The 22,185-nt window shown below is 39.4% G+C and overlaps 1 protein-coding gene across 1 annotated transcript in view; it reads right to left on the bottom strand.

Annotated features, from left to right (window-relative positions):
• The window catches only part of LOC307051271 (uncharacterized protein), a gene marked incomplete at both ends in the record, with an annotated part of 100,706 nt that overhangs the window by 34,242 nt on the left and 44,279 nt on the right, over positions 1 to 22,185 (bottom strand). Inside the window, one exon of the mRNA XM_079701592.1 lies at positions 18,472 to 18,650. Coding sequence (XP_079557718.1) covers positions 18,472 to 18,650 — 179 coding nt within the window. The remainder of the gene's footprint in view (positions 1 to 18,471; positions 18,651 to 22,185) is intronic.

Raw genomic sequence — 22,185 nt, 5'->3', positions numbered from 1 at the left:
GAGAGTGACATTCTTAGTGAACCAGGAAAGGCTGTGCCTAGGTTCTTCTTGTGAAAACTCAGACATGAAAGTCCAAGGGCTCTGTGTTCATAGATCAGCAGGAAGTCTGGCTCCAATACCATGTTGTAATATAGATTGCCTTTCATCTCAGGTAGTTTAATATTATAGAAAAGATCTGTAGAGAAGTTTTTTTTGTTTTCAGAATTTGTTTTTATTTTAACAATGTTCCTTGAAAATAAATTTTTTTTTTTTTTTTTTTTTTTGCGGCACGCGGGCCTCTCACTGTTGTGGCCTCTCCCGCTGCGGAGCACAGGCTCCGGACGCGCAGGCTCAGTGGCCATGGCTCACGGGCCCAGCCTCTCCGCAGCATGTGGGATCTTCCCGGACCGGGGCACGAACCGGTGTCCCCTGCGTCGGCAGGCATACTCTCAACCACTGCACCAGGGAAGCCCGAAAATAAATTTTTTAATTTTAATTTATCCTTAGTTATTTTCTAGGCTTTATGTTCTTTTACTTTTAATTGTTCTTGGAAAATTTAAAGAATTTGTGGACACCACGCTCTATATAATAGCCCACTATGTTCATAAAGACAATCGAAATGTTAAGTAATAAACTTTGCCATTTAAACTATTGGCCTTTCACAGTCAATTAGAAAAATAAAAAACACATTATTCAAATCGATTAAGACCTTAGTATCCATGGTATGTACAGCTCAGAGACTGAGATGCAAGAAGAAAATACTAGAACTTCTATTTTTAGACTTTTAGCTAAAAATATAATAAATAAAGCTTTATGAATATTGAATACATAGCTTGTCCCTGACATCGTCACATAGACTGTATTTCAGGTGGTTACAGGTTAGGAACCTCTACCCAAGGCTCCACCTCCCCAGGGCGAGAGTGTGAGTTCCACACTCAGAGGAACTGGCTGTACACTGCAGCTGTGTGTTCACTTTCAGCATGCTGCAGTGTTAAGTTAGTATGTGAGTAAGGGGATTCAGAAATTATATTACCTTCTATTTTAAAAGTTCTTACAGTACTTTCTAATGATGTGGAGCAGTGAACTTGAAAATCTTTTGCACAACACAGAGGTTTGCTGGTTATGTTACAGAAAGTTAACATGTCAAATTTAAGATTAATTATACATTGTTTTCTTTATTAAAAGAAAAAACCCCAAAACCCCTCACTTGCCAGGTTTGCTGACCTTTTTTTGCGATGACAAGTAGCTACCAGTAGTGTGTTATCTAGCAGATATTTGAAAAAATAAGCAAACTTGATTTGCTCCTTCAAGGTAAAGGTCACTTTTTAATAATGGATGAGAAAGGAAATGCTTTGGAAAGAAACTCATGTTATGAAAAAAGCATTTCGAGAATGTTTATCTCATTAATGATTTAGTTGCCATAAAGTGTGTTTCACCTATAAAAACTCATATCTCCACATTTAAGGAACTTGGAATTTTAAAATCTTCCAAATAAGATCTTCTGAGTCCACTTGTTAAAAATAGTAAACAGCAACACTACCCAGTTAGTTTGCATGGATGAGTCACTGATATCAGGGAAGATGGAAATTTACTGGCCAAATTTAAAGGAAAAATTTTTTGCATAATTGGTGGGTGGGATTGAAAAATGAGCCCCATGATTTAGGAAGTACAGCCAATAAGGCACTTCTTCCATTTAGATCTCTTCTATCTTTGTAAAGTGTACATTTAAGTTATGACAGTCACTAAAACTATGAATGAAAATAAACAGAATTCTGAGCTAGGCCTTTGAATTCCTGTCTCACAAAATGTTAAACCAAGATTTTAAAAAAATGAGGTATATGAAATAAGGTGGTCTCAATAATATTTTTAAGATGAGAGAAAACATAATGGGTCATTTGAATCTTTAACAAGTAAAATAAATTATAATGTTTATTTTTCATCTCATCCTTTTAAATTTATATTTTGTGTAAGTTTAATAATATCAATATATTATCAGAGCAGCATATGATTGTGATTTATAAAATAATCCCATACACTAAGGATGTGTGTTAAAATTTTTCTGAAAGATTTATGTAATAAACAAGTTCAGGATCACTGGTCTGAACTGACTATTCAAAGAGTAGAAAATGAAAATAAATTAGAGAGATTGGATATACTTTTCACTTCTTTTTTAAAAAAATTTTTCCCAAAGAGAAGTGTTTAAGAAAAATCTAACATCTATTATTTGTATTTAAAAAAAGAAGACAATTTGATACTAGAAAATTAGGAGGTATGTACTTGCAGAAGAAAGGATAAACCATTAAATTGGAAAAAAATTTACTTATGAACAACTTAATACATTGTCCTTTAAGGGAGTTCCCTGGTGGCCTAGTGGTTAGGATTCTGGGCTCTCACTGCCATGGCCTGGATTCAGTCCTGGCTGGGGAACTAAGATCCCACAAGCGGCCTGATGCAACCAAAAAAAAAAAAAATTTTTTTTTTCCTGTGGGCTCTGAATACCACCATGGAGCAGTACTGGTCTGCACACCCAAACACACTAATTCTCACAATTTTCTTTTTTCCAAATGTAATACGTCATGTCCCTTGTACTTTTTCTAAATTCTTTTTTTTTCATACTCTATGAATTTTGACCTTTCCTGGGACAGTTATCCTCCTTCTTCATGTCTTCCTGTCACCCCTTGTGCTGTCCTTACTAAAACAATGACTTCACAGTGTCCAGGGAGTGAGCATTTTTGCATTTTCCATTCTAGTTTTGATTTCTGGATGATTATAGCCCACTCTAACCCTGTGATATTTTTAGTTTCACAGAAACATACATTTGGCTCCTCTTCCCTCAGTATATATTTGTCCCTACCCACCAACTACTTCTTCAAATTATAAAAGTCATTTGAATTCTAAGCTTACATTTTGTGATACTAGACATCCTTGTATCTGTGGCTCCAATTTTATTGATCAAACTTTCTATTCCTGTTTTCTTGATTTTTATTGAAAATGTCAAATTACAGATTTTCAGAAACAACCCCTGAAACCTCATTATTTACTTCCAATACTGGGAGAGAATATTAAATGAAAATTCTGTGTATAATTTTCCAACTAATTATTTTTTTCATTAGTCATTTGATGTGTATGTTAAAAGAAGAAAAGACCCAACAAAACAAAATCATACTAAAATATCCACAAAATTTTACAAAACACATAGTATCTTCTATCACCAGTGCCATCTCTTAGTCATAGGAAATGAGGTAAATTGAAAGTTTCATGAAAACAAAATCTGTTAAAAGTATTCTAGATTAGTCACAATGTCAACAAAGAAAATATTTATCATGCTTTCATTTTTAGTGTGTGGCCTAAGCGTGTGCCCTTTGAGATGTTACATAACAGAGGTTATCAACTTACTCACATGTGCCAAGACTCTCAACACACAAGGTCATTCAGTGGGAGCAGTCAGGGTCAACCCTGGATGAAATTCATGTTTGGTGCACTCCCTGTCCCTTAAAAATACCCTCTCTCCATTTGTTAGTCAACAGTTCCCTTCCTGTCCTCTCTCCCCACATCACTGTATGGTCCACAGGCTTGCTGAGGTGCCTCACACACACAGCATTAATTTCCCAGCAGGAAATTCGTCTCTCACCTCCTGCTCTCTCTTATAAGGAAGTGAATCAATGGAGACTTGGCATTCACCTTTAAAAGTTGTTGGCTTCTGGTATGCAGCAACAACAAACTGACTAGATCCAGCAGAGAACAGCATTTTTATTTAGTATAGAAAGAATTCTCCAGGAGAAAAAAGGACAAAATGGAGATTGAAATTACGCTTGGTTACAAAAGCACTGGCATTCTGAAGGTGTACAAAGAAGGCTCATAAAATAGAAGAAAAAGTGGAAACAAAATGGGGGGGGGGAAGAGGTGAAACCAGCAATGAGGTGACAAGTGAGGGGACATCTTTCCTTCCCTTGTCTATAGGTGATGAGCAGAGGCAAGGCTGCCTTTAAAAAGAGTGAGAGATGGAATATTTCCTCTCAAGGGTATAGAGCTAGACCTTGGAGATGGTCAGAAAATTGTGTCAGGCCACAACCTCAAATGATGACCCAGATCTCTACAAAGCTTCTTGATGTTTGGCAGTCCGGAGAAGCTTGTGTATCTTTTTTTAGAATAACATTTTTACATGCATAAATCAAAATACTTAGGATTACAAAGAAAACCAAGTATACTGAAATACCATTATCAAAATATTAAAGAAAAATGTGTAATATGGTAGCACCTGCTTTTTAAATAACATGTTAAACAGTAGAATCTGGTAATGGGACTAATTGCTACCTTAATTTTGAAATAGTGATGAATACAAACTATATTTTAATATATGAACAATAACTATAATATGACACATGATACCTGTAACTTCTGTCATTAAAAAAATTGACAGAACAGTCAGTTTTATGGTGGTTTGTTCCCTATTTTATAATTGAGGAAAATTTTAAGTTTCAGTTAGAGTTTAGTGAAAATAAAGATGTAACTATTTTCCCATCCAAGTCCAAGAACCTTTTATTCCTGGGAGTCCTTGAACTCCATGTTAAGAACTTCCATAGCTAGGGGCTGGAGAGGTTGGTCAAGGAACAGTAAAGGAGGGTGTATAGTGGGATAGAGGATATAAGACTGGTGAAAACAGTGTAGGGTAACAGGAAAAATTTGGAATAGCAGTCGAATATCTAAGATATTTTTGAAATCCATTTCCTTTCCCTGATTCTTAGCACCATCAACCAAATTCAGCCTCCTATCTCTTGCCTTAATTAATGCAAGGCTTCCTAGCTCACCCTACAACCCAACCTCCCAGCACCTCCCCACAGTCCTAAGGAATAGCTTCATTTATCTTTCAGTTATGCTTCTGGGGTTCAGAATCACTCAGTGGTTCTTCATTGCCACCAGCATAGGGGACAGCTCTTTACTGTGAATTTAAGGTTTGTTAGTATTTGGCTTTGGTCTATCTTTACAGTCTAAGTCTCCATTAGTCTTGTCCATATACCCCATGATGCAATCAAATTGATCCACTATGGTTCCTTAGCTGGATCTCAACATATTCCTATACAGACTTTCCTCAGGCTGTTTCTTCCACCTCGAATTTTCTTTCCCACATTATATGTGCAGAAATATTACCCATGCTAAAAGCTTAAGTTCAATCACCAACCATTATAAGAGTAGGAACTTTGTCTTATTCAACTTGGTTTCTAGACTAATGATTAGCTATATCCCTTGCATACAAAAAGATGATTAATAAGAGCATTTAAAATTAAAGGACAGGAGACTGAACATGGGATATTGGGGAAGTCCAAGATTATAGATTTTAAAATTTTGGATGGGATTCAAGGTAGAGTGATTCAGGAGCCAGTCTAAAAGAGTGGGAGAAAAAATTCTAATATCTGAGTGTAAGAAATAGGGAATTGATCAGTTATCAATTGAAGGTTTTATCTCACGTTATTTGGATTAATCTGTTTTCATTTTATTTGGCTTTAGTACTTCATCTTGTTTCTCTTATCATCTCCCCACCAATGAAAAAGAGGAGAGGATGGTGCTATGAGATGAGGTCCTGCTTATTGACTGGCAACTATGGTAGAATGAATATCAGCATCGGGGTGGGAGGTCTAGACACTATCCTTCACAGGCTAATTTTTTAAAGATTCCTTCTTACATAGTTTTGACCGCAGCTTTCCATTTCTTAAATTTCACCTGCCTTTAACCTGTGTGAGATTCTGGATAGGAATTCTCATGCTAACCAACTCCAGCTTTCCAGCTCCCCTAGCACCCATTACAGAACAAGGCAATCTCATGGCTGCTGATATCAGATCTGATGAATTCTCTGTCCCCTATAAATTATTCAAAAGCAATTTCAGCTTACCAGAAATGAATTTCTCATTCTATAAAAAAGGCAAGTTTTGGTCATTTTCACCTTAAAATAACATAATGATACTCAAAACTAAATAGATGGATACAGAATATTTCTCAAGAAATTTGTCCTTTGAAGGCTAAACTGACCTAAATTCATATCTCTTTACCAGATTCAAATGCAACTTGATATCTGTTAGATGAAAGAGCTTGGAGAGTATTAATATTAAACTGACCTTGAGTTCTCTCAATTTCTGATGAAAAGTTTCAAGTTGCAAATGTTCCTTCTGTGCTTTCAGAACACATTTTTCATAGCTAGAGCAGGCATTCATTTGCAAGCTTTTTATTTTAGAATTCCTTGGGTAGAATTTTGTGCAACTCATTCACTGTTACAATTCCTTGCAATGTAACCAATACTTCTGACCACCACTCAAAATGGCAGTGAGTACAAAGAGATTTGGGGACCATAGTCTAGTTTGCTTTGTCATCGTGTTTGGCCCAAGGAAACAGGAGATGGCAGGTCTGTGCCACTATGCAATATTTAGGACAAGGATGACTCAGTTTAAATGGAAAAATTACCTTAGTTCTGAGGTGAAAGGGCAGATCTGTAAGCAAATACCTTCCATATAAATGATGATGACAAATGTATCCCAAAGGGAAAAATGCAAATGGCATATGTACTTCATGAATAATTTGTCTTAATTGTCTATTCTTATACCCCCCAAATTCCTTGTGAAGAACAAAAACACCAACTTTGACTGATTCTCCTTTTGCCAATTTAGCACATTTTACTGGAATAAGGAGATAAGTGTATGTCAAGGAAAAATAATGTATTATGGAGCCATCAAATAATTTCCACCCTGATGAAGCCTCTGACATTTTGGTTAAAACATTTGAAGAGTATGAATAGTGGTTGAACTGTCTTTAAGCAAGGGTTGTTGGGCTTCTGAAAGATCTTCCCAAAGGCCCCGCTACTACAACTACTGCTGCTGCTGCTACTGTTAGGCATTATGGCCTGCTAGAAAAATCTGTGGAAGAGAGAAGTCATGTGCTTTCTCTTCAAATTTTTGATGATGAAAAATAAAAAAGAAATCAAGCATTAAATGTATTGGGCTGAATCAGGCAACCAGATAATCCTGCTTTTTGCTGGTTTATTGGGGTTAGGTCAGTGGAAGGATTAGTAAAAACAAACGAACAAACAAAAAACCTCAATACCTAATGGCAGATGGGAGGTGGGTGGGTAAGAAGTCCAAATTTACTCTTGCTTTTTTGGCCATAGTTTTGTAAATTGAATACAAAGATACCAGTGGACGTGAGGAACATATCCATTTCTTCACCATTCCAAATGCACTTGCTGTGTCCTCATTGTTGTGTGCTGCAGGAGTTGAAATCACATCCTTCCAGCCCACAGTTTGACTAAAGGAACTGTCTTCCCACCGTGTCCCTGAGAACAGGATGAGGTGAGAGTTCAATGCTCTTGAGATTTACAGAGAGTACATTATTGCCCACAAAATTACACCATCCACAGGAAAACTAATACTAAACCCTTGAAGAAAGCTTTTGTTTACTCAAATCCATAAAGAAAAGTGCTCCTTTATATATTATAGATTTAAAAAATCACGAATTATCAAAGACCCATGTCTTGTTAATAAAGGGAACTATTAAAGATCTCTTTAAAACTCCCTAATGTTTCACAGGGTTCTGGGCCATCCATTAATCTTCCCTTTTTCTCTCAGATGTGTTTTAGTCTCTTCCTACTTTGAAGAACTGAGCCTGTGCTAGGAGAAAGTTGAAGGCCATACTATTTGAAGAGCTGAAGCACTGGGAAAATGCAAATTCTCTAGAGCATCAGTTCTCAACTTTAGTGTATATAACATTTACTGTGTGTGTGTGTGTGTACTTATTATTAGCCATATTCCTGAGCCCTATCCCATAAATTCAGATTTGGAAGACCAGATATGATGCCCAGGGGTATCTGATAAGTGCGTGGGTGATTCTAACTTGTGGTTCCCAGACCACGTTTCGGGAAACACTGAGGTGGAGATAAGCAGGGTGTTTTAAAATCTCTTTTAAGTACTTGCAGTTTGGATTTGGTGCCCTCCGTTTATCCCTTTAGTGAGTCTCTTCTCCTTGTGATGCCCGCCTCCTGTCCTGGCACTTCCCCACAGACCAGGGCCACACTGCTGGACTCAACTGTCCCCACGACCTCCACACTGGGGAAAGGAGACACGCCTGACATGTTCCAGGATGATCCCTCTCCTTTCCCTCATTTAAACCTCAGTGCCTTCATGCCTTCAGTATTTTTCTTTATACCAGGTAGCAAGCACTTAAGAACCAACGGGATAAACTACCTAATGCTTATTGAGATTATAATGATTGAAAACAGCTTGATACTCCCCCCTCAGGTCCTTTGTACTAGCTGTTTCCTCTACTGAAATCATTCCCCCAGATCTTTGTTTTATCTTAAATGTCATCTTCCCAGACAAGCATCCTTGATGATTACTTAAAAATAGCCCCCCAACCCTACCCCTCCTCCCAGCCACTCTCAAATCCAGATACTTATTAGTATCTGAAATTATCTTGTTTATTTTCTGTCTCTTCCCACAGTAAAGCGAAACTCCATGAGAGCTGTTGGCCTGGCTTATTATTTTTACAGCTCTGTCTCTGACATACTGTAAGTTTTCAATAACTATTTTGCCAATAACAGAATGGATATGAAATTCCCCCAGGAATATCTTTTAGAAGTGGACGTGGCATGATGGCCTTGTCTTTGTCCCTGGGAATTCCAGATACTGGGGCAGCCTGGGAAGGAAGCCGCTTTGGAAAGCTGGCTTTCTTCTAATTTATAATCTGAACATATACCTGGCAAGTGGGATTTTGCTGTAGGAGAAAGAGCAGAAGGTGGTAGGAGAAGATCAGGAAGGTGAAAGGGAAGGGGTGGATTTCTTCCCATTTTAAATGTCCTTTTGTATTGAGATTTCTTCTTTTTTTTTTTTTTTTTTTTTTTTTTTTGCATTACGTGGGCTTCTCACTGCTGTGGCCTCTCCCGTTGCAGAGCACAGGCTCTGGACGCGCAGGCCCAGTAGCCATGGCTCACGGGCCCAGCCGCTCCGCGGCATGTGGGATCCTCCCAGACCGGGGCACGAACCCGCGTCCCCTGCATCGGCAGGCGGACTCTCAACCACTGCGCCACCAGGGAAGCCCGAGATTTCTTAATACTGGATAAATAGGCCCAACAGGTTATCATCCTAAGACTGTGGTCATATCATGGCAGACAACTTTCTCTATGTAGCCTTACACTTTCCTAACCCAGAGCTAGCTGCTTACTGCCATTGCATGGCCTTCCTAGGGGACGTTACCCAAAGTTTGAGACTGGTAACTAGTATAAATAGGAGGATTCCAGGTGAATATCAACGACCTGGTTTAAAATGTTGGGTCTTCTCTTATAAATTATATAATCTTTAATCCTTGTTTTCATATTTTGGAAAAGGAGGAAGTTGGTCTAAATTATTTGTCTCTTCCTGCATTAACAAGAATTTTATGATTCAAATTGCTCTCCCAGGTGGGCACTGAGAAACCATTTGTGAGTAAGCTACGCCACCTACTGGGAATCACTTAAATTACAAAGTAAGGTTCCAATGAGGTATTGAAATTTGGAGCTGAACTTACTTAAGATTTTATAGGAAACTTGGAAATCCTCTGTTATATTGACCACATATATTGACTTATTCCCTGCTTTCTGAATGCCACAAGCATTCTTCCATTGATGAGGTATTTATTTGTTTCATTCCTGTGAAATCAGCAAACGACGCTCATGAATCTTACTTAATAGTTCTTATGTTCACCTCTCTTTTAGGTTAGCTGGATGAGGTTTGAGGTGTGAACCTGGGAAATGCATCAGGGACTGTGGTTCCCAGGGGGCAGGTAGTTTGTAATTAAGCACAAAACTGGGGACTGAAGCTCTGGGAAGGAAGTTTGGAGTAGTGGAAAGATAGAAATATGCTTTTTAGCCAAGAAGACACAAGTTTGAATCTGTACTCACGTATGAGCTACATGACCACAGGCAAATTACTTAGATTAAGGTAAAATGGGTTAAGGGGATGGAATCTAGTAGTTGAAACTATGTGCCAGGTCCTGTAATTATTGATTTATATATGATACTTAATTTAATCCACATAAGAGCTTTATCAGGTAAACATTATCATGTCCCATTAAATGTTGGTGGCCCACTGCTTTTCTCATCCTATACTCTCTTCCTGGATAATCTAAATATGATCATAATTTCAGTGTCCACATGTATAGCAGAAACAGACACCTGATTGCAGTGGGTTAGGAAAGAAAATGAAGGAAGGTAGGGTTAGACAACTCTTCCCAAGAATTTGCCTTCGAAAAGGAGATGAGAGATAGAAAGTTAGTCACAATAAATGTGTCTTCAAGAGGGTTTTCTCTCCCCTCCCTCAGGATATAACAGACAAATATGCCTTTAGATTGGAAAGAAGTGAATTCAAAGAGGCAAGGCAAGGCCAGAGAAGGCCAGTCATAGCAAAGGAGGTCCACTCTCCCACTTAGAGGCTTGTATCTGACAGGCAATGACTTCACAGCAGCATTTAACTCCACTGACTGCTCCTACCCTTTTGAAACACATTCATGTCTGGGCTCTGGAAACATAAAACTCCTTCTGGTTTTCTTTTTGCCTCGTTGGCTGTTCCTATTCAGCCTCTAATGCTGGATCCTCCTCCCCATGCCAGACTTCTGACTGGCTCTGTCCTCATCCCAATGTCTTTGACCTCAGCTCTCTTCTCTTGTAATCTACATTCTTCCTATGCGACCTCATGACATATAGTGCCAACTCCATATGCAAATGATTTTATAACATAGCTGAATCTCTTGACAGATCTGTCCTCAGAGCTCCACCATTCCATCTCTTCCATAAGGTCTCCTGGATAGCTGCAGGCAAAGAACCATTTTGGTAATAAGCAAGACCGTAAGGTGCCATCAGGAATCAACTGTATTGTTTCCTTCTACTATCTGTTCAAGCCCATTCTGTGGGCCTGGTTTTCCTCTGCTTCTTAGGTCAATTCTAGGGCAAATCCCTTTTCCGATAACTCTTACTTTACGAAAAGTCATAGTATAAAATTATTCTGAGATTGTGGGCTGTAGAGCTAGACTGACCTTCAAGGCCCGTACTCTATTCTACTTCACCCCGCCTCTAGTTTTAGAGCTTAACTGCCTTTAAAAGTGCATTGTTAACATCGTGGCAATTTTGGAAGGGAATATCATTCACTTTCCTTCGTAAAAGGAAATCAAAGATTAACAGGTCTCATTTACAAAAGAAATTCAAGACATGTGACAAAAATATTTAATCTTATTTCATGCCCCAAATTTTACTCTTTGTTCAAAATGAAGTCTCTCACACTATTGTGTGCTACTCAGTCCCTTGGACTCCTCCTCCAACATAGCGAAGTAAATACGCTGTGACAATCACAATTCCTGAAATAGAGACAAGTATTTAAAGCATAACACTGCTTTCTTCTTTGAGGTCTGTAAAGCCCAGTGTGTGAAGTGTCTCCCAGTCCTTTTTCCCCCACGTACACCCACGTTTGGGTTCTTGCATACATAGATCCCCAGAACAGAACAAAAACTGGCTTGTTCTGCTACAATGTACAGAGAATGCTTCCTTTTTCTGAAAAACCTGGTTGAACATTCAGTCTTATCCTTCATAAAGTTCAGTTTCTCTTTTGGTACCTATGAGCTAGATATACCCAATTTTAGGATAGGTGGATTGTAAGGTAAATGTATCCACCAGTAATTCCTCTTTTTCTGTATCTTCAGCTTTTTTCTCCTTTTTTCTCCTGACTCTACTCTCAGCAGCATTGACACTTAAACTGGTATCTTACACCTTAAAAATAATAACAAAAACAACTCTGCCCTCATATATCCTTCCTTTTCAGCTGTCAAGGAAGCTTGACAACTTGGAATTGTCCTTTTGGTAATGGCAGACTAGTTCATTAGCATCAACTCTATTACTGAGAAAACTAGAAGAGCTGAAGGATATATAAATGCCTCTGAATACATCAGAGAACCTATAAGACAGTGAAGAATAATGGGACTAAAATCCAGCAGAAGATGAGCCCAACATTGGGGTCACTTCCTCCTGAAGGGGCTAAGAAGTTGAGCAGAGATTTCAACATACTCATGGAGCTCAGATCCCATCAAGGAGTAGGTCCTTATAAATCATGCTCTGAGTTAGAATCTTGAAGAATAACCTTGGGAATTAGAATGAATGACAAAAAGACCAACCTTCACAGTGACTGAAGGTTGTCTTACAATTATTTTAGCACTGAATAGATTAAGATGGCCTAGGATTAGTGCCCTTATCTTTCTAACACAGAGAAAATTGCAGAAATGGCAGATGAAAAAAACAGGCACCTATAGAGGATCCTGATAAAGGATGGACTTTAGCAGGACTACGATTAATATGATCAAAAGATAAAAGACATTTTAAAAAGCATTTCAGCATAAACAGGAGAATATAAACAAATAATCAAATGGACTCTGGAACTGAAAATACAATTGCTGAAATTAAGAACTTACTGGAGTTTATTTGCTATTAAACTAGACAGAAGAATTTCAGAAGAATATATGCAGAATAAAGCACAAAGAAACAACTTATACTGAGAAGTTATCTAATAGTCTTACTGTTACAGTGAAAGCCAAAAGAAAGTGAAAAGACATATTCAATGATCTGAAAGAAAACAACTACCCAATCTAGAATTCTATATCCACTAAAAGTATTCTTAAAGTATTAAGGGGGGAATAAAGATATTTGCCCAAGATAGCTGAAAAATTCACCCCCAGCAGACCTCCAACTAAATACCATTCTTTTGGAAGATGGAAAATGTTGCAGGTTAACTGTTTAAAGATGCAGGAACAGATGAATACCAATGCAAAAGGTAGATATGGGTAAATACAAAAGAATATTGATTGTATAAAATAATAATATCGGGCTTCCCTGGTGGCGCAGTGGTTGAGAGTCCGCCTGCCGATGCAGGGGACACGGGTTCGTGCCCCGGTCCGGGAAGATCCCACATGCTGCGGAGCTGCTGGGCCCGTGAGCCGTGGCCGCTGAGCCTGTGCGTCCAGAGCCTGTGCTCCGCAACGGGAGAGGCCACAGCAGTGAGAGGCCCACGTACCACAAAAAATAATAATAATAATAACAATAATATATCAGAGGATTTGCAATCTGTATAGAATTTAAATATATGACAACACAAACATATTACTTAAGGCATGGCTAAATTAGATGCTGTGATGTCCATAAAATAGTATAAGTACTAATTTATGTTTGACTCCAGTAATCTAAATGCATGGTGTAATATTTTTGGTAATCACTGAAAGAACAGTAAAAGACCTAACAACTACAAGTTAAATGGGATCATAAAACTATTAACTTAATTGAAAGGAGGCAAGAAAGGTGAGGAATAGAAACAGAATGGAGAGACAAATTGAAAGCAAAAATAACAATAGTAGATGTAAACCCAATTATATCAGTAATTAAATTAACTGTAAATGGACTAAATACTCTTCAGTTCTCACATTATTTCTCTAGTCTCTTTCATAGGCAAGATTTTCAAAAGGCTGCTCTGCAAATGCTGTTTATACTTTTCCAATTCATATAATAAATTGTTTCTTTCTCAACTCACTCTATATAACCCAGACTTTTCTTGCCAGAGTTTCCAAGGACTTTGCATAATGCCAAACCCAGCAGATGCTTCCTAATACTCACCACAGTATGACCCTTCAGCAATGCCAGGAAACACTATCACCTTCCTTCTTGAAACTTTTTTTTTTTTTTAATCTTGGCTCCATGGCACGTGTTTTCCTGGGTTTTGTTTCTATCTCTCTGGCCACCCCTCTCAGTCACCTTTCCTATTTCCTCCTACTTTGTCCACTCTCAGTGTTTGAGAGTTCTCTTTTCATCTCACTTTATATTCTCTCCCTTAGCAATCTCATCAATTTCCATGGCTTTAAATACTACGTATATATATTTGCTATACTATAACTATACAGTATATATAATACTCTAAATGTAGTTCAAATTGAACTATTGATCTCACCTTACCCTATACCCTTGTAACCTGCTCCTTTTTCAGTAAAAGATATCTTATCCTTACTTTGATCAGAAACTTCAAAGTCATCCTTGGCTGTCCTTTATTTCCCCTTTCTCTACCACATTTAATCCACCACCAAATCCTTTTGATTTTGGCTTTTAAATGTTTCTAGAGATCTGTCCACTTAGCTTCCTTATTCCCACTCTGGTCAAGACTACTTACCTAGGCTCTCCTCTTGCCTAGACTACGGTACTAGCATTCTAACTGTTATTTCCATTCCAGTCTTATCCCCCTCCAATTTATTCTCCACATAACAGTCAAAATGATCTTTTGAAATTGCCTTGCCCAAGAGAATTTTGGTGGCCTTCTATTGTAGTTAGAAGAACATCCAAAAATCCTTGTCATTGACTCAGGACCCTGAGTTGACAGCCTCCTGCCTACCTCTTTAGCCTGACCTCCTGCCTTCCCTGCCCTCTTCCTTGCACGGTGGTGTAGCTGCACTGGGCTTTCTCAGAGTTCCTCAAACTTGCCAAGCTTTTTTCCAGCTCAGGGACTTCATACATGTTGTTTTTCCTGCCTAGAGAACCCTCATCTCAACCATCTGTCCGGCTAGCTTTATTTCAGTCCTCAGGCCTAAGCTAAAATATTACATCCTCAAGAAGGAATTCGTTACATACTCCCATGTCTTCTAATCTATACTAAACCCTCCATTTCACTCTTGGCCAGTTACAAACTTATTGCTTCTCATCTCCAAATTCACTCCTCAATCTATGCTCTGCAATAATGGATGGAATTCCTTTCCATAGTTTTTTTTTTTTTTTTTTTTAAGCGCATTGTCTTCTCAGTAGAGGGCGCTAGAGGAACATTGCAAGAGGAAGGGGCCCTCCCGCTCTTTTCAGCGGCTTAGGGTGGGTCTGCAGTGTGAGTGTGTGGACATCTGGGGGTGCTCTATCTTAGCTATTCACCCAGAACACCCTGTCCCTGGAAACCTTGCAGCCCTAGTGTGACCTGGTGATAATCTTCCTGTGACCCTCTCCATATGGACATCTCCTGCCTACCCTGGTACGCTGACTCCCTCTGCTCACTTCCCCTCTCCTATAGGTTTGTCTCCTGCAGTCCTCCCTGCACTATCTCACTCCAGACATTCTTCGCAACAGGGATATCTCATGCTCCAGGCTTCCTGCCACAGTGGCATCCCCAACTCCTCTTATGTTCCCATGCACCAGCTACCAGCTTCAGTTTACCTGCCCCATCTGTGCTCCAAAGTGTTGCTTCCTGTTTGCCCTCTGACTGCAGAATAACTAACTCTGTCTCAGTGAACTAGTGAGCGGCTCTGATATCCAGTGGATTCAACTACATTTCCCAAGGAGATCTGAATCCCCAACCTTGGAGAGGGGTACCCTTTCTAAGTTTGTCCTTCCTTGGGTACTTTCCCTTGGTAGCGTATAGATTTTTCTTATAGCCTATAGTGATTCTTTTATCATAGTTTAATAATTATTTCTATTAAAGTTGTTTAAATCACTGTGTGATTGTATCTCTTGTTTGGATTCAGACTGCTACAATTCTCTTCTCCCATCCCATAATTTTTCTTACTGTACCAATCACAATTGTATATTTATTTGTAAGTCTATTTCTTAATATCAGTCTCTTCTATGGAACTATAAGTACAAACAGGGCAGGCACCATGTCTGTTTTTTTGTTTTTTTGTTTTTGTTTTTTTTATATTCCCAGTGCTTAGTATAATGCCTGGCTCTTAAAAAGCACTCAAGAAATATTTGTTGCATGAATGAATACTGTATAGCTGAGTTCATTTTCTGCTAATTTAATCTGTTGTGTTCTTATTATGCCCCCTTAACTCTTCTCAGTCATTGCTATCTACTCTAAAGATTAGACATAATGTATTCTGGAATTTGTAGCATTACAAGGGATCTGATTTTGGCTCTTTATAAACAAAATAAAGCTGTATTTTTATATTCTACCATCTCCATGTTAGCCCTATTTTGGTGGTGATGCTCACAACAGCAGTCACTCAAGATGTTTTTTTCTTAGCTGTGTCCAAACTTACTATAAGATGTACATGTCTTTTCCAAAGAGGACTAGAAGCAGTTTTTTTAAAAAATCTATTTTAATTCTAACCTCTCTACCACCACACTTTTAATTTTTCACATAAATTCTACCTCAGGACTCATACACTCAAATCCCTGCAGGGCCTAGTGAGTAATTTAAATGGCTGGGCTCAGTGTAAGGAAATGAGGAGCAGTAGGGATTATGGCAAATTGGATAGTAGCTGCTTCACCTGAATGCATTGCATTAAAAAAATTATGAAAACTTTGTGCAAGCCAAATATAACATCTGCAGGCACCACTAGCCCCATGATTGCCCCCTGGCAGGCCCAGACACTGCTCCAGGAATCATTCTTAATCTCAAGAAGCAGGAATCTTAAACTATGGGGTGCTCGGCATAGGGTTGCTTTATGTATTTGTTTTGCTGAAGAAGCCATTAAAGAAAAGCTGGGGCTTCCCTGGTGGCGCAGTGGTTGAGAGTCCGCCTGCCGATGCAGGGGACACGGGTTCGTGCCCCGGTCTGGGAGGATCCCACATGCCGCGGAGCGGCTTGGCCCATGAGCCATGGCCATTGAGCCTGCGTGTCCGGAGCCTGTGCTCCGCAACGGGAGGGGCCACAACAGTGAGAGGCCCACATACCGCAAAAAAAAAAAAAAAAAAAAAAAGAAAAGCTGGCATCTACTACTGTCACTGTTTCACAAGAGGAAACAAAAATTATCACCACCGAGAGGTAGGAGAAGGACACAATCTCAGGATAAAGAACCATCTATTCCATGAAGGAAAAATTGGCAAGCTTGCATTATTGTTTTATTTTTGTCTTCTGACTATAGATGGGAATAAACTTTGCTGTGGGACTTATCCAGGCTACAAATCAGTTCCTTCAGAATGGCCTTGAAAGCTTACAAAAGAATATACAGTTTCCAGGGCGCCACTCAGGAGGGAAGCGGGAAGGAGGTAGTTTGCATGTGTACTTTGGAAAACTCTTCAGGGGCTTCTGAAGCATACCCAGGTTGGAACCTTCTGGTCTGTTCCACTTTAATACTCAGAATACAGAAAACAAGGCTAGACCATCATTTCTCATCCTGCTTACAGAGAATCCTATTTTCCTGCACTGGAGGGAGACAAAGTTTTTGCAAAGTAGCTGTACGGCTCGCATTGCCATGAAAGGCAGGCACCTCCTGGTCTATGTCACAAATAAATGATTCACAGTCTAGGAATGAGGAGTCTTCACAATGATTCCATATGCAAAGTTACTACTCATTTTTTTTAAATGTACTGATTTCTTTATAGATAGATAGATACATAGATAGATAGATAGACAGATAGATAGACAGATAGATACTCCTTGTTCCAGAAGGGAATTAAGGTCATTTAAAAAATATATAAAATACCAAAAAAGCTTAAAATTAAGAAACTAGGGCAATATAAAATAAAGGCAGAAAAATAAAATTGTGTCATGGATAAGGTAAATAACCCAAGCTCCTGTTTTTCACGCTTATTAGCAGCGGGTCACACAGGTGGTGCAGAGTGAAGCCAGCCGGGCAGAGGACATAGGAAGCAGTGGGCCCTCGGTTGAACTGGGCCCCTCTCACCCTCCCTAGAGGAGGGAGTCACTACACAGTTCCCACCAACTGTGACTAGAGAATTTTTCAAGAGAAATTGGAAATTGGAATTTCTGTGTGAAATCTCTAAAATTTATGATGCTTGCTTTTGATTAAAAAAATTAAACATTGTATTGCATAGGGCAAAGAAAACAATTCTGCTGATAAGACCTGACCTGCCGGTTGGTTGTTTGAACTGCAGGCCAGCATCACCTGAAGGGCCTTCCCCACACCCACAAGCCCAGGCCTCATCCCAGACTTGCTGAATGAGAAACAACTGGGTTGAGGACTGGATCTCATATTTTGAGAACATTCCCTAGAAGATTTCACCCCTCACCTATGGTTAGAAATCACTGCTCTAAGGAAATCTGGGAAATGAAACAAAGTATTTCAGGTGGCTTAGGAGGTGCTCTGCTTCAGAAGCCTTACTAACATCAGTCCCTGTAACCTAAGGAACAGAGCCCAGGCACAGCGGTCTAGTGAGATGTTAGCTGTGCTTTGCCTTAGCCCACCTTGATTTCTCTAGGGTACTAGGTATATAGTTTGGTTCTTATTTTATTGGCTTTGATAAGAAAGTTTTCACAGAGGATCTGAAAGTAGGAATAAATCAGATAGAAATGTATGCCAGCCTTGATTTATGCAGCAGCAGAGAAAATGAGTTACAGTTCTCTGAACTTCTGAAGAAGGAAAAGTTCTTTAAAAGTCACTGGAGAGAACACTGTTTCTAGAATCCTACCACATGCATGGTACCTTATAAGACAATACTTTGGTAATGGACTTCCTGTACTGCCCAGGGTTTCTTGTTCTCACCCACTCCAACCCTTTCCCTTCCCCTTAGTTTACCTTCTTATGTCTGTAGTAGTGGACGCAGCCATCATGCTTCAGCACGAACCACCGTTTCCTCCAACCCTTCATGAACCCGGAGTGAGTCCTCTTATATAGGTAGCCGCGGCAGGTGGGCCAAGGTGTATTGGGACAGCAGCTGATGTCAGATCCCACCACCAGAGTCAAGATGTCTGGACCTAGAGGGATGAATTTGAGATAGTTCAGTGGCTGAAACTCTTACAATCAACTGGAAGGATTGTTGCTTTTCAGAAGGAATGGATGAAAAAGAGGTATAGTTACCATAAATGGAATCAGTGAAATAGAATTCTACAACTGGAATGAATCAGAGAGTTCTTTAGTAATTCAACCCCTCATGTCGAAGAGGAAAATGAAAACTGGGGAGGTAAAGGGACTTCTTTGAGGACCCATAGCTCATAAGGGGTTGAATCAAATGTGAGACCCAGGTTTCCTGATTCTAAGACAGAACTCTTTCTATTCAACCACATGGCCTAGTTGGGTCTGATTATGGAGGACTCAGGTCTGCTCATTCTGTCTATAGTAACAGCAAGCTAAATATTTAACATATTTTGATTTACATCCAAAGAAGGAAGATAGGTGATGTTTGGCTTTTCTATCTCACTTTTATTCAAGATAATTAGCTTCCTTGACCTGTGTTAACTAAAGGGAGGATCTAAACCACTGCTAGTATATGTTGCCAATATTGTCTCTGATCAAAATCAATTACTAACCTTTGAACTTGAAGTAGACAGAAATTTTAGGAGACTTGGAGGTACAAATGTTTTTTATCCTTTTTTCTTGCCTACCCAACTCATTGCTGAGGATTTGACCCTGAGCTTCCAAGTGCCTATCTTCTCCTTCTGGAGTGCCTGGACTTCAGTGGTGTCCCCTTTCCTGTAGAATCAGTATGGTGAAGAGCTTGAGAAAAATTGTCCCTGTCCCTGATAATATGAGGTCACTGTTTACCAATTGTGCTTTGATGCTGCCAGCATGAACATAGACTTTCATCATATACCTACCTCTTGATGCCTCAAGAAAATTCTCTGAAAGTCACTCAGACAGACAGCAACCCTGACATGCCTTGAAAACTGCAAATGGGGTGTGACTTCATTTACAATTCCTCTGAGATGGAGGCCACATCCCTGAAGGGGGACATTTGGCCTTGGCAGCACTGACTTCATCATGATGTCTGACATTGAGATTACCAATCTGTTTAGAGCTGTCCATGGAAATGGGGGTCAGTGAGGAGACTCCTCTTATATAAGTGACAAGTTCCAACCCAGGGGATCATTTCTGGCTGAGCCACATGGCCCTGAAAATAAAGATTCGTCCCAGAAAGGCTGACACAGTCTTAACTTTAGCAGCACACAAAGCACCTTGGTAATTAAATAACTCTGCACGTTGAGATGATTCTTCATTGCCATGTAAATACATTTTAATTTATTGAACTGCCCTTAAGCTCCTGTCAAAAACACATCCAGAATAATTAGAAGAAATGCTCCAGATTGACCAGCAACCCACAAATGTCTTTGTCTTTGGACTTCAGTCCCCAAAGAACTGCACTCCTGGACTAATATGCGTAGTTGACACATCTGCCAACTTATTTATGTACTGCTGCAGTGGGCTGCCCCTGGAGGTCATTTTTCTCTTGCTTACAAAGACTGCATATGGGTTTCTCTGATACTGATCAAGCTAAACTTGAGTTTCAGCCGGCCGTAAGCATAACTTGGTACATCAAAAAATTCTCTCTGGGACAGGGATACAGATGGTCCTATATTCATATTGAAAGGAAAGTTGGTGCATTCATATGGAAAGGAAAGTTCTTCATGTTCACAGTTAGGACATGATCCTGATGCATGGGGAGTTGCTGAGTTCCAAACAGCTGTTGGGTGGTGGTGGTTTTATATTCTTTGAAGGTCCTATCCGGGGCCGGGAGGACCTGGGCCTGACATTTACAGAGACTTTAGACTTTTGATGTTATCTCCACATTAGATTATTTATATAGTCATTGTAGTATGTGTGTGTGTGTTTTAAAAGAACTAAATGTTAAGTACAAACAATTAAACCCTTCTGGTTCTGTTATTATTTATCTCTTAATTTACTGGGAGCCTAAAAATATGCCAATGTCCTAGCTCAGTGCTTCTCAAACTAAATGTAGATGCAAATCACCCAGTGGGTTTGTTAAATGCAAATCCTCATTCCGTAGGTCTGGGATGAGGCCTGAGATTCCTTATTTGTAAGGAGCTTTCAGGTAATGTTGGACCACAATTTAAGTGGCAAGTCCCCAGGCAACTGTCAGTTGCTGAGAGGCTCTGCTCATGAGCACAGTCTTTGTCACCAACCACCAGGCTTCTTTCTTTCCTTGGCTCTGATTTAGTCTCCCCTGTATGCTTTTATTTTCATCCCCAATATTTTGCAACAACAAAATCATTAGTTCCATGACCTATCCCAGTGCCACCATTACTTCTTTCTCTAGATATCTCCCCACCCTGGAGAAATGGGACACATCATCATTGCCTTCCTGTACTGGTCACCCCAGAAATCTTTCCTGCTTTTTGGGTGTGAGTGGGAGGAAGGATGTGGTAGGACGAATGGCCTGATGTGAAAGAGTTAAGAGAACTGTTTGTTTCATGAGATGAAAGAGTTTGAAAATCCATGTCTTTAGCAAATACAGCTCTTTGGTGACGACGTCCTTAAAAAGAAAAGCTCTCCAGCAAACTCTTCTTCCCTAGCGCTTTGGCCTATAGTTTTGGAAGTAAGGAGTTGTGGGTGAGGTTATTTACAGCTACAGGAGAGAGAAAAATGATTTCTTCTTCTAATTCACACTTTCTCCTTGGATCACTGTCTTTTATTATGCCACCAATCTTAAACTGTGTCAGAGTCGCACCTCTGCTGTCAGACAAACTCCACCACCCTCGTAGGCGTGGATGAGCAACGTGCAAGATGAGTGCTGTCCCCGAGGGCTGGCGCAGTGGGCTGGTACTGCGTTCAGCTGCGAGGTCCTAGGCTCCAGAGGCACTTCTGGGCTTGTTTTTAGTACAGCCTGCTGTTAGGGAAACAAAGGAGCCCTAATGAATCCAAAGGACTTCCAGGTTGATTAAGCTTCATTGTTTCCCTTTCCTCTCTTTCTTTTCAGCAATTTTCGTTAATGATTAAATCTTCTATTTGACTCTGCAAGTAACCAAGCCCTATAAAAGCTCAAACCAGAAAGTATGAGGGACCTAATTAAATAAAAGTTCACATGGAGCTATTGTCATTCCCAGTGTGATACTGAACGCTTTCTTAAATCTGTTTTGGTATTTCCATCACCAAAATTGAGGTAATTTGTCTAGGTGTGTGTGATTAGTATTTTTGAACAGAATTGTTATTTGATTATGTTTTATTTTATATTATTTCCTATTACATAATATATAACATATACTAACATGTTATTCTATTATTATTGAATGGAATTATTATTTCAATAATAATTCCCCTTTCTAATGCTGGTCTAGGAAGATATGATAACACCTGCACTGGAAGCTAACAAAATTGATTTTTAATCTTATGCCTGTAACCTTTTGGCCATGCCTCCGAGATGCTGGTCTGTGTACTGATGCTGGGCAGGCTGTTAAAGAACCACCAGGGAGACTTGATTAAAATTACAAATGTGCAGGCCACCACCCACCATGAATTCTGTATTTAAGAGTTTCTCAGGTGATTCTGGCATACAGT

This window comes from Hyperoodon ampullatus (assembly GCF_949752795.1).
Source record: "Hyperoodon ampullatus genome assembly, chromosome: 4".
NCBI lineage: Eukaryota > Metazoa > Chordata > Mammalia > Artiodactyla > Ziphiidae > Hyperoodon > Hyperoodon ampullatus.
The sequence above is the reverse complement of the archived record's forward strand: the minus strand, read 5'-3'. Positions and strand labels throughout refer to the sequence as shown.